This window comes from Pleurodeles waltl, chromosome 3_2 (assembly GCF_031143425.1).
Source record: "Pleurodeles waltl isolate 20211129_DDA chromosome 3_2, aPleWal1.hap1.20221129, whole genome shotgun sequence".
Lineage (NCBI taxonomy): Eukaryota > Metazoa > Chordata > Amphibia > Caudata > Salamandridae > Pleurodeles > Pleurodeles waltl.
The window spans coordinates 195,554,967-195,568,184 of NC_090441.1; the positions used below are offsets into that span (position 1 = coordinate 195,554,967).

The 13,218-nt window shown below is 44.0% G+C and overlaps 1 protein-coding gene across 1 annotated transcript in view; it reads left to right on the forward strand.

Moving 5' to 3' along the window:
- The window catches only part of LOC138286679 (rac GTPase-activating protein 1-like), a 312,034-nt gene that overhangs the window by 34,095 nt on the left and 264,721 nt on the right, over positions 1–13,218 (forward strand). The window contains exon 4 of the mRNA XM_069227153.1: positions 11,868–11,955. Within this exon, the coding sequence (XP_069083254.1) occupies positions 11,868–11,955 (88 nt within the window). The remainder of the gene's footprint in view (positions 1–11,867; positions 11,956–13,218) is intronic.

Genomic DNA, 13,218 nt, shown 5'->3' on the forward strand with positions numbered 1-13,218 from the left:
CTGGGACAAAACATGAAGAATACACCAGTCCACCACCCATATGCACCCGCACCACCACATGCAATGTATAGCAGGACTGTGGGAATATGTACTCCAGAGTCTGCACTGTTATCCGTCATACCTACACTATGTAGCATGAGGTAGGACTGAGACCCGTGCACACTAAAGAGCCTTCAAAGTTTATTCTTCAAACCCTCTACACACAGCATCCAAGAAAGGAGTCCCCTAGCAGTTCAGACTGAAGATAAGATGGCCCCTTTGAAACTGATGCTTGGGAGGTTCATGTTCCACCCAGCACCCAATGCTGCCCAGGTGTGTAGCTTCACCAAAGCCGCATTGGTGCACCGCACGTCATTTCTTGTGAAAGAAAGGGTTTGTAGCGCTGCTTGTTGCTGCTGGAGGGCTCCACATAGTCTGTTCAATTTCCTCACTCTGCTACCCTCCCATTTCACTCCTTTTTTTTTTTTTCTGCGGCTCTTTTCTTGTCGCTTTTATTTTTACTGTTTCCATAGATGCATTACCCTTCTTTCTTCTCTTGTCACTCTTCAGTCCCTTGAGGCTATTTTGTTCACTCTTTCCCTTTTGGTTTATCCCTTCCTCTCTTCTGTAATTTGGTTCCAGTAGTTTAGCCGCTATTGCTGTTCAAAAACCCTATGGAAAAATTAATGGAGAAAAAGCGTTTTGGGACCCTCCTCCCCTTTTTCTTACCCCTGCTTGACTGATCACTCCAAAGCTTTATAGACAGCAGCTGATGTGACTGGCAAATTGTTTTGGAAAATTTCATGATGATTTATCAACCGGCACCAAAGATGTAGGCAAGGTAAAAAAGCACTATAAAAACTAGGTCCTAACTATAACTACCTAGTGGTGGCTGCCACTAGGGGAAATATATATATTAATTTTTAAAAAAATAGAAAGTTACCTGTGTGGTGAAATCCTGTGTTGCAAAGTACCTAAAAAGGGCCTGTGTGGTAAAGGATACTTACCCATGGGATGACTCTTTCAATGGCAAGGTTACAGTTTGCGTTTCATCTGTTTTCTGATCTCTCACACAATGTAAACCAGCATGAGAAGGGGATGGAAAGGTCATTCTGAATTCCAGACTAAACTCTAGAATTGAGGAACCACTTCTCAGCCACCAAAAGCAGCTCCTTCCAGCTGCCAAGATGGCTGAATTAGTTAATGCTCCCTGCTGACATCTCCTGTGATCTGCAGGTCATAAATGCTGAAACTTCCAAGTCGTCCTTCTGAGGTTGGTAAACTGTGTATCATCTAAAAGAAATCTATGTTGTATACAGCGTGTGATATTGATCACTGTGTAAAATCATGTTATTATTCACATGTATAATTCACCAAAAATGCTGAATTTCTGCATTGCTAGAAAACTAAGGGGGTTATTACAACTTTGGAGGAGGTGTTAATCCGTCCCAAATGTGACGGATATACCACCAGCCGTATTACGAGTTCCATAGGATATAATGGACTCGTAATACGGCTGGTGGTATATCCGTCACTTTTGGGACGGATTAACACCTCCTCCAAAGTTGTAATAACCCCCTAAATCCTCAAACTTGGGGTTGTCTGTTAAACAGAGAAATGTTTCCTCTTGATGAGTGACAAGGTTCATATTTCCTTTTCATTCTGAATCTTATAGTTTTGCATTTGATAATACACACTGCACATACCAGGATGTGAAGGGGAAGGCTTGCAATTGGCATGATAGCCTGAGATCCTTGCAATGTTCGGAATTATTGAATACTAAACATGTAAAGCAGTTGTTAGCCCAAGTGTTGTGGTGCTGCAGGCATGAGAGAGGCATTCCACCTTAATACTGACTCAGTATTGGTAGCACAATGCTTCTGCTGTCCATAACTTAAAATACATACAGAAATCAAAATGTGACAGCCATGAAGCATGCACCCCCTTGGTTGTTTTAAAGGCCCACTCAAGTACTCAGAAGTCTATTTCCAGGTGCAAAGTCACTCTTATGCACATGTTTTTGTAAAATATAGCAGTCACACTGTTTGAAAACTGAGACCACTCTGAAGGAAAAATTTCCATTTTGTGATTTTCCATCTTAAGAGACCATCACACATAGATCATTTCCCTGTTGTATGAGGCCTCTCGAAGACCAAACACAATGAATGGGACTGCTGTTAATCGCATCTCCCCTCCTTCCCCCTCCCTGGTCCCCCTGATCCACCAGGATGCCTCACGCCACTGACTGAGCCACCACCAGTGGACAGAGGGAACCAGGATCCTTCTACGCCGCTAGTTCAAGTTGCCTGAAACTGGTATCCAGAGGGTGCTGCGTACATTCATGGTGCATGTGCCGCTGCAGCAGTTACTCATTTCAGTTATTCGGGCATTTTTACAGTGCCAAAGCGCCTTAGTGCACTTTCTCACAGGAGTTGACGACTGTGACGCAGATCTGGGAGTTTCATGGGAGGCTGGCAATAACACTGAAATATTTCCATTTCTGTTGGAAATTTGCTCTTTCTGCAGGGTAATCTTGAAGATTTTGCCTTTTTGGTTAGCCCTATTTTTGCTGGCTATATATCTCTGTGCGCTTTACGCCCACTAACCAGTGGTAAAGCGTCTGTGGTCCTCCTTTCAGCATGGTAACATTGGTATATTCCTGATAGTTAAATATGACATACCTAGAAATACTTAATATACAGTATGTTACCAATGTATACCCAGACCTATATGTTAAATGTCACAAGTGGACTACAGCACCCATGGTGCTGTGCACTATAGTGGCGCGATGTAAACAAGACCGCGGGCCTGCCACCAGTAGCCTGGCTGTGCAGGATTTACCTGCAAATTCGACCTGTCAAAATATACCCTTTTGACAAGCCTAAACTTTCTTATTAAATATTTATAAGTCACCCCTAATTAGGCATTATTGTCCATTTAATACAGGATGCATGGTATTTAAAAGTAGAACATGTAAAGGTTTAATGTTAAATGTCCTTACAGCGATTAGCCTCTCAGCAGGTTTGGTTGTTTCATAGGAAAACACTGAGATGCAATATTAAATACGAATACTGCATCTCGGGAAATGAACTAGCTGGAAAAATAATCCAATAACTATCTTTAATAGTTGTTAAAAATTGAATTCAATGCTGAAGGCTGATTTGTTCTTGATTTACAGACATGTAATATTTAAAAGTTACCTGTACCCTGCCTGAAGCCCCAGGAGGCCAAATCTGCATTTTGTTCTCCCTCTTTGGTCAGCCAGTAATTGCCATTTAAATAGGCATGAATGAGGTGTCAACTTGCTTGCTGGATCAAAACAATAAGCTGACCTGAATGGGCAGGGATGACCCCTCTGAACCTGACAGAATGTGCAAGGTGGGCTGTGAGCTTCCTCTTAGACATTAGCTTGTCAGGTCCTGCTTGAATGTGGCATCCTGCTTGTCAGGTCTGCTGGGGTTTTCCATATGACACTTGGGGTGCACTTCAAAGAGGCTTTCCCTGACCGGGGCAAATGTTAGCTGACACATGGGCAGGACTCGCCTTCTTTCCTGCCACCCAGTCTGGCCCCCAACCACAGTGGGACTCTTTACATTACAGTGTCACAGTCTGTTTGACGTGTCTGCTGACATTATCACATTTGGGATGGGAAACAGAATGCCAAAACACTTTGTGTACATCCACTGTCTGGTTGCTGAAAGTTCCGTTTTGATTTTACCAGGCCTCTGTCTCTGAGTTTGAGGGTACAAGGATTGCCTAAAACTGAATGTTCGTGTTTGTGTGAGGACACCTGGATTACCATAACACATTCCACCCATACAACCCCAGCTCTCAGTGCCGAAGTTTAGTGTGGTTGAAGACTTCATCCATCTGGAAAATGCCCAAAGGTGGTAGAGTTAGCCCCGTGAACATTTATTAGGGTGTCCTCGTATGTCATTCTCACCCGCTTGCTAGTGCCAGCCATAAATGTGACATCTCCAGGCATCTGCCTCGGAACACTCCTAGACCAGAGGAAGATCAGAAGAAGACTAAACCTGCTGTCTGCTACCCAAGAAGAGCCTAGAAGACTGGACCTGCTTGTGCTCTCTCTCTCTCTCTCTGTCTGTCTCTCTGTCTGTCTCTCTGTCTGTCTCTCTCTCTCTGTCTGTCTCTCTGTCTGTCTCTCTGTCTGTCTCTCTGTCTGTCTCTCTGTCTGTCTCTCTGTCTGTCTCTCTGTCTGTCTCTCTGTCTGTCTCTCTGTCTGTCTGTCTCTCTCTCTGTCTGTCTCTCTCTCTGTCTGTCTCTCTCTCTGTCTGTCTCTCTCTCTGTCTGTCTCTCTCTCTGTCTGTCTCTCTCTCTGTCTGTCTCTCTGTCTCTCTCTGTCTGTCTCTCTGTCTCTCTCTATTGCATGTGCTCAGGACAAAGAAGTGGACTCCGAGCATCATAAGGCTTACCTCCTGCTCATGCTACAGGGACAAAACAAGGTACAAGAGGCCTTTTCCTTCATCCTCCCAGCTGACCAGTGCAAGTACACCTGGACTGGACCCTGCTGTGTGCTGTCTCCCACCCCGTGAGTTCAATGGTGAAGTCTGATTTGTCCCAAATATTACAGAGATATAATCTCTAAGATCTAAGTGCCTCCCCTGAGGTACTGGAGGGTTTACATGTGTACTTCTGTGGTGGATTGGGACTTAAATGACTAAAGTCAGAAGGTAAAATCTTTGACAAGGACGAATTTGAGCATCAATTAGAGTGAGATGGTGGTACCCTGAAGGACAGCAGCTGTTCCTAGTTGGGATTGTGCATCGATTAGCCTGAGATGGTGATTTAGTTGCCAGAGTCCTGTATATGGTGATAAGTTGGATATGGTTGATGTTGATGTTCAGGTGATGTGTGGTTCTGTTGTGTGCTTAGGATGTACATATATCAAGACTGCAATTGACAGGGGATTCTATGCCATCACACGTGGGAGACAATGCACTGAGCTGATCTGTGGAGTAGGTAGGGTGACACATATCTGGCTAATGTAATTGGTAACCAGACTGGTAGAAGGCTGTACGTTGATAAAGTGGCTCTTTTCTGCTGAAGGCATTCATGTGAAGGTGCTTCCAGACTAGTTTGTCTTCTGAGGCACAAAATGTCTCCATTCTGTTTCCACTTGGAGCTCTTCCATTCTTGAATGAAGGAGGGCTTGGACTAGTCACCCGATGAGCTCAGACTGTATCGCTCCTACATAGATATTCCTTTGTATTGGACGAGAAATGAAGGTCTCCTTTTCAGTCATTTTGAGTTTTATCATGCCTTGTCTCTCTCCTCCTCTATGTCTGTACTTCTCTGGCTAAACAGTTCCAAGTGACCCTGCCGAGTAAGAGAAATGGGACGTGGCAGGATACAAGAGGTAAAAAGGGCATAGATATGATGTAGAAAGATGTGTGAGGTAGGTAGAGAAGTAAAGTAAATAGGGTAAAGTGAGGTAGGCAGAAGGAAGCATAAAGAGGTAGAAAGAAGACAATGTAGGAGGAGAAAGAGATGCAGAGAAACAGGTAGGGTTTTTGGCCATGGTAGACAAACTGCAAAAATGATCATTATGCATTGTATCGATTCTCCAGACCGCATGAGGCTCTTGCCCCCGGCTCCAGTGATTGACTGCGTCGCCTGATTACTGTATTCCTGTGTTTGTGGACCTAGTGAACTGTAATTTGCACATCTTGTCTACGCCTACTGCAACAAATGGATAATACTTTAACCAGCTTATTCATGCCCATGAGACTTATCAGGTATCGTCTATCACCAGCCCCTACTGGATCACCGTGAAATTCCATGCCCACTAAATACCATCATTAGCTCTCAAACCTTTTAAAAGCCGCGATAAAGCCCTATGACTGAGCCACTAGAGGGTGAAACACATATTGGCTAAAAACTTAGGAACTTTTAAGTGAGGATTCATGTTTGTTCCTAATAAATGTCTCCTAAATGTCTTATATAATATTCAAATTGATTTGTCCATACAAATTCTAGTTTCAGTCTCATTTGTGCAACAACTTGAGCTATATGTCATGTGAATAACTATGGTATGTGAATCACGTTGTCTATGTATTCTTAGTGTCTGAGGCTGGCTTTAGACGGGTCTCTATGAAAGATGTAGTATTCTGAGGGGTGTCTGTTGAGACTGTCTCGGAGGGGATGTCTGAGGCTGGCTTCAGAGGGGTGTATGGGGAGGATGACAGAGGAGTCTCTAGGTATCCTGTTGAAGTTGTTCTCGGAAGGGGGTGTCTGAGGCTGGCTTCAGAAGGGTGTCTGGAAAGGATGGCTCCTGGTATGAGTTTTTAGAAAGTGTACAGTAATTTAAGTCATGCTAATCCTGACTCCTAGAGAGACATCAACCCTAATTCTGTTGAATGCGCTAAACCTCGGGAGGAGGACTACATATCCCAGACTGCTTTTTGGCCTCAGGAGGCGGCCATTTTCAGGCTCGGCTGCTCCCACTTGCCACACCAATGAGCACTATAAAGTGCCTGGGACTCTACCGCAGTGCGGGACGCACTAAAGCTCAGGAGGGGAACTACATATCCCAGACTGCTCTTTAGCCCCAGGAGGCCCGCCGGGGCAAAACCCGGGCCAAGGGCAGGCCCGTCCGCAACCAAATGTGGTTGTGCTGGGCCTGCCCTCTTGGTTTTGAGTTTCTTAGTGCTGCTAGATTAGGCCGATTAGATAACGTAGGTGTGGTCACAAGCAATGATGAGTTAGTAATTGGGATATTAATGTGTGCTGTTATTTTTTCCCTATACTGGATGCCCGCTCTTCTACAGCTGCAACGAGATCTATTGAAGTGAGTGCTAATATATGCCATAAAATATGGGCAAACGGAAAACTGGAAGTCCGAAGGTAGATATTGAACCTTGTCATTCCACCACTGAGTCCTTTTTAGTACGGGCAGTGGGGGTCATCTCTAAGGAAATTGATCTTGCCGAAAGGCTTCTATCTCTGGGGGTAGCTGGATTGAGTGAAGGAATGGAGGGATCCCCCAGGCCATTAGACCTGGTAACTGATACTCATCATACTTTAGAACCAGAGGTAATGAGGAATGGTGATGATCATTCAGGGTACAAGGCCACAGATACTGCTACCCAGATATTAGCCAACCACTCACTGGAAACGGTGCTGAAAGCGGGCGAACAGCGATCTTGGCCCGAATATGACCGTTAATCTAGAACCCGTACCTTGGAATAATGATCTGCTTAAGTCACTCAAAGACACATTGGATAAACTTGAGGTGGAGGTAGAGAAAATAATGGCTGTGTGTCGGAAGATTTCTTTGCCCTTAGTGGCCTCTAATTGTACAGAATGTTGCACAAAATGAGTTAGGCCCCATAGTTATATCACAGGGCACAGACCGCGTAGATGAATGTTGTTTAGCACCGAGCCCTAGGCGCAGGGACCTCACCTTGGGGCAGCGAAGGGAGGCCTGCGGTGTAGGCCAATTTAGCAGGTGGCATACAACTATCAGTAAGAAGCTATATGGCTTGCCACCGGATGGCTTAAGACCGACTATAAACTCCAAAGTGTCTGGCGTGACCCAGCCGTGTAACATCTTGAACTCGCAGAAAACTGTGTCTGCCCGACACACCCGAGGGAGGATGTTCCTACTATAGATTTACCACCAGAGTGTTGCCCTTATGTTGTTATCATGGCTAATGTCCCTCCTCTACGGCCTTGCCAGAGCGAACCCCAAGGAGCCCTGAAGAACAAAGCTATGCACTAGTTGGTCCAAAATAATTTATTTACAATAGATAATGCCCACCAGATCATCCTAACTCGAATAGTAGGCTGGGTGGGACTGCTAGAGATAGACTGTGTGGGGAGTGACTGTATAATCATTAATTTTAGGAGCTCTAGACTTGTGAGGGACATTTTATTTAGGGCTACTTAACGCCCAAAACATGGCAGTACTCCATTATTACTCCTGGTGTGTGCATTCTATTGATATTTGCAACCTGTACAATCAGGGCACCCCCCAGTACACCCCTTGGCCTGAGCCAATCAATAATTCGCACTACACCCCCTCAGTGCCATTAAGTATTAGATAACCGGCCTTGAGTTCACTTTCAGATAATGATTGACAAAATCACAGGGGCCACGTGGATGGTCAAAAGAGGGGGCCTTGTATGGTGAGGACTTCTAAGACAATGTCTATTGGTTTTAATAATGCCCCTACAGTGCCCCAGGGGCCAAATGGGGTGGACCCTTTGGCCTGTATTAATAACCTTGACGGGGCATCAATGGAAATGTTTTTAGGCACCAGTAGCCAGATAGAGGCAGGGAATGGGGATGAGTATACTAGAAATAATAATGAGCGCCACAATTTCGCCACATGGAATGTCGAAGGTCTACGTAGTAAGGTTGAGACAGAGGAGTGGTGTAACATCATTAATAACCTTGACCTGGTTTATAACCAAGAAACATGATGCGTTTCTACCCTCCATATGCAAGGATTTACGTCACATTTCCTGCCTGCTACTCCTTCCCAATCTGGGAGGGCCAAAGGAGGGCTCCAGGTGCTTATTTCAAATAAACTCCCTGTAGTGGCCTAAACGATCTCTTGGGAGACTCCAAACTTTCAACTGTTGTGCTTAAAGCATAAGAGTATGACCGATGTGGTACTAATTAATTATTATAACAATGTTTTTGATTCCACCCGTTGCAGAGTAGTTCATACTCTGGACCGGAGCTTACACACATTTTTACGTCCTATCCAATCTCATTTCATTATATTATGGGTTGGAGATTTTAACTTTCATCATGTTCCCTGCCAATATCCTGGACCTGTGGGCTTACCAGTCACGAGGGGGTAGGGTATGACCATTTTTGTCATAATGATTATGGTGAGGCGCTCAACATGACTCTGACTAAATATGATTTGATGTCCATGAAATGTAAACATGGCGTTATTGGGGAGGTAATACCATCCTTTAGCGGTACCAATTGTTCATCCGTTATTGATCATATTATAGTGTCTTCATTTGCCAATAATGTATATGATACTTCCTATATTGCCCAGATCACGATAAGATTATTTTTCCAATTGTATTTTGGGGACCAGAGGATGTGTTCCATATCACCATGAACCAGGTAGAGGCGCATAGGATTAATGGGGTGAGACTAAAATGGAAAGATATAGAACCAGCCGACCTTCTGCAGAATATCGTACGGGGTGTTTGCCTGAAATTAATTACTCCCTACAAGAGGAAATTGAGCCCTCACGGTTGCTTAGATGTTTTAGTAAAGTTATTGTATATACTAAAGGTCTTCTGACATTTTACCCACAATTTAGGCAGACTGAGAAGAACAAAGGGTGGTTTGATCATGTGTGTCCCAAAGCCGGAGGGGACCTTAAATTAGCCCTTCACACATCACCCAGAGACCCGTTGGCAACCAAGTCATTCTGTGTACAATATAGGGAAGCCCTGAAGCGAAGAAAGAAAGAGTTGAGTTGAGGGAAGAGGCAAGATCAAAATTAGTCCTGGCGACGTATACAAATAATATCAAACTGTTTTGGGAAATAGTAAATACCCCCTTTTTGTCTAAATGGGCGCCTCCTGATTTGGGTTCTAGTGTAGCCTGTGCAGCATGGGTGGACCACTTCTCAGAGGTTTTTAAGCAAAGGAGTGGGTCAGTAGGTTTAACTGGGAAATTGGAGACTGGGTATCCCAACCATTTACATATTACTACGGATGAGGTTCTTTCAGCTGTTTTAGCTAGTGCTGGGGGTAAGGTCCCAGGACCGGATGTGGTACCGGTGGAAGTTTTTAAATATAATAGTCATTTTTGGGTACCTAGTCTGACTAGGCTGTTCAACATGGCTATAACTGGGCATATCCCGACGTCCTGGACCACTTCAATTGTTATAGCTATCTATAAGAAAGGCGATAAAGCTGACCCTAAAACCTATCGCCCAATATCATTTTTGGACTCATCTTTGAAAATCCTTAGTAAGGATATTTTGGCAAGACTTAATGACATGGCACTGGACAATATTATCTTTTCTCCTGTCCAGTTTGGGTTCAGGAAAGGACTGGGTACTGTTGAGCAATGTGTTAACCTAGATTTGATCATAGGGAAGTATACAAAGGCCAAAGAAGGTGCACGCTACCTTTGCAGACCTTAGTGGTGCTTCGATCTAGTAGAGCGTGCCCTTTTATGGCCCACATTATTAGATATCGGTGCCCCAAGGTATAGTATCGATTTCTTAGCCCATTTATGTGAAGATTTAACATGCAAAGTTCGCTTTGGGCAAATGGGAGAATACACCACCCCTTTTAAGATTGGAAGAGGCATTCACCAAGGCGGTCTCCTCGCCCGCTACTGTTGTCTTTATTTATCAATGGAGTCTATACATTTCTGCAGGAAATTCAGGCGGATCCACCTTATGTAGCAGGGTGCCCTATACCTGCGTTATTATATGCAGATGACGTTGTCCTGATCTCTAGGACCCCAGTGGATCTCCAGAAACTAATGAATGGTTTTGAGCAGTTCATGACCTCAAATGGTATGGTGAATAACAAATCTAAAACTTTTGCTATGGCCTGTGGCCAAAAGGCAAAGAAATGTAGGAGGTTTTAGATCCATAATACGGAGATGACTAATGTTAATTCCTTCAGTTACCTGGGTGTACTGTTCTCAAGCAATGGGCTATGGGAACAGCATGTCCACTCGGGGATGGAGAAGTTAAGAAGGAATTCTTGCGCTATCTTTAGATTTGCTATAAAACTAGGGAGTCACCCCACAACCACCATGGTAAACATCTACAGGGCTAGAGCATTATCCACGGTAGTGTATGGAGCTGGAGTATGGGGGTACACAAAAAGCATCCCTTTACAATTAGAGGGAAATCATTTTTTAAAATTTTTGCTATGTTTACCTACTTCAGCATCTAATTGGATCGTACATCAGGAGGTGGGTCTCCAATACCTGGAGGACGTGCTGCGGGCGAGCCCCTTGCTCCTAAGGCGTAGTATCTGGTCCAAGGAGGAAACTGTTTTTACTAAGCAACTTATCCTAGATTGTATAAAATTGGATAATGCTCTGTGTATTCCGTGGCTCGCCTTTATTGACTCTTCTTTTAATTCTGTATTTAATAGAACTATAAATCCAGACCTAGAGGAAATGTTGACCTTACCAAAGAAACTTATGAAGGACACTTTTCTGCAATATAGGGTGGATGGCAGGAAAACTACTGAATCCATAAAATCCACTGTTGGTATATATGTGTCCCTTTCATTGGAGGCAAGCAGAGAAGGTTATCTACTAGGCGTTACTAATATGCAGCATCAGAATAGTACACCATTTAGTAGCATTCCCTAGGATGAGGTCCTGTCCTCATGAGACAGCCAGTTGCCCCTGTGATGGGGCTAGTAAAAGGAGCACTTTGCACTTTGTTATTTTGTAAGTTTTATGAACATCTCCAGATTATTTATCTTAAACCTCTTTTTGTGGAATAAAATATAATAACACACTTGGTGGCATAGGAATTTTTATTAACTCTAAACAATCCACATGTGTGCTATAGGGTGGCATTATATATCCTAAATACCATGCAAGTTAGGAAAAGTCCTGTTTGTTCTTCTGGTGAATCTGGATATGTGTAATTGTTTGTTTTGTTCTTCCCTTTTTATTAATTTATTCCCTTTTATGATAATATTCATCATGAATTTGGCGGGGTCTGTGCCAAGTGTTTTACATATTTATTTTTCTATCTTATGGTTAGCTTGTATTTGTATTATGAATTAGGATATGATTATTGATGAATATTTATTTATATATACGTATGTACTTCTATGGCTATTTTGTATCTGCCGGATAAAGTTTTCGAGCTGAACTGTCCCTTTTGTCCCTCGTGTTCCTGTGGGTAGACTGGAGACGGCAGGCGAGACCAGCAGCAGCAACATCTCCACCCTGTCGGCCTCCGGCATCAGCTATGACAAGACCGAGGACTTCATGGTAAGGTGCCACCTTCTGCCTATCTAGTGCCCTAAACTCAGCCAGTGTCGTGGCCTCCCATGAAGGCGAGGGCCTTGTGATGCATCAGCTGTGGCTGAATCTATTTGCTTATTTCTAAATCGTGTCAACATTTGGGTCTTGCAGACTTTCCAGTCTTTCTTTCCTAGATCCCCACAGGTTGGTGATTACAGGCGCTTTGGGAGGGTTATTGTTGGCAAGATTAACAGATGACTCCATCAGCAAAGCTGTTGTGCACCGTGCCTGGGTTTTCATTTAATATTCTCATACATTCTGGGAGCTGTAGTCCTGGTTGCTTCAGATTAATGAATTGAACTGAAACACCTAAAACTAAGAATTGCCCTTGGAGATGAGGAGTCAGCTGGTCACCTAAGTCATGAGACTGCAAGAACACAGTGATGAGGCTGTTCTTTTTTCAGCCCCGAGGGCCAACATCTGAGCTGTAAGGGAGAGTTTGTTTCAGAAACTTGACACGGTTGCAAGACTGATTACTTGCTCTGTTCCATCTGGGTCTGAGCCTTCCGAAGTGTGTGTGGTATATTGTGGGAAGATTGATGTGCATTTGGTTGATTCCTGTCTATAATGAAACAGACCCAAAAATATTACACAGGGAAGGTTTCAAGGAAATTACCAAATCTTCAGATTAATTTGAGCGGTTCCACCCATCATGTTTTGCCCTGTCTCAGCCAGCTTCCCCAAGTGTTGTGGGTGTGCCCCAATATGGGTTATGATCTCGCTGTGCCATAGAGGTTCAAGCTGCGCCTCACTGGTGGGACCCAACATGGCCAAAAGCGTTCTGGGATTGCTTGCGCTCCCCGTCGGGGAGAAGGTGACTCTCACTTTAGGCTGAACTGTTTCTTTAGAGGCAGTGGCAAGATGGGTTGGAGTATGGCCGGCCAGTATCTGTAAAAAAAGAAAATGTGGATTGCTCCTAGATTACATGCAGGTAGTTTGGTGATTTTTATTATTTCAACCCATCACTGTTTTTTTTTTTAAATAATTGTGAGGAGACTGCCAGCTAGGGAGAGATTTCCAAGGATTAGTGATTTTTGTAGCATCCTCCCCAGCCTGGGTGCCTGCCAGTGACTGTCCTACACAGAGTCATAAAACTTGCAAGAAACTACAGTTTTTGTGTTTATGAATCATACACTGTGGTCTCATTTGATGTGGGTTGGCATGAGGACTACCCTCGAGGTGACTGGCGTGGTCTCCTTGCCTTGGGTAGTGATGAGACAGGCAGCAGCA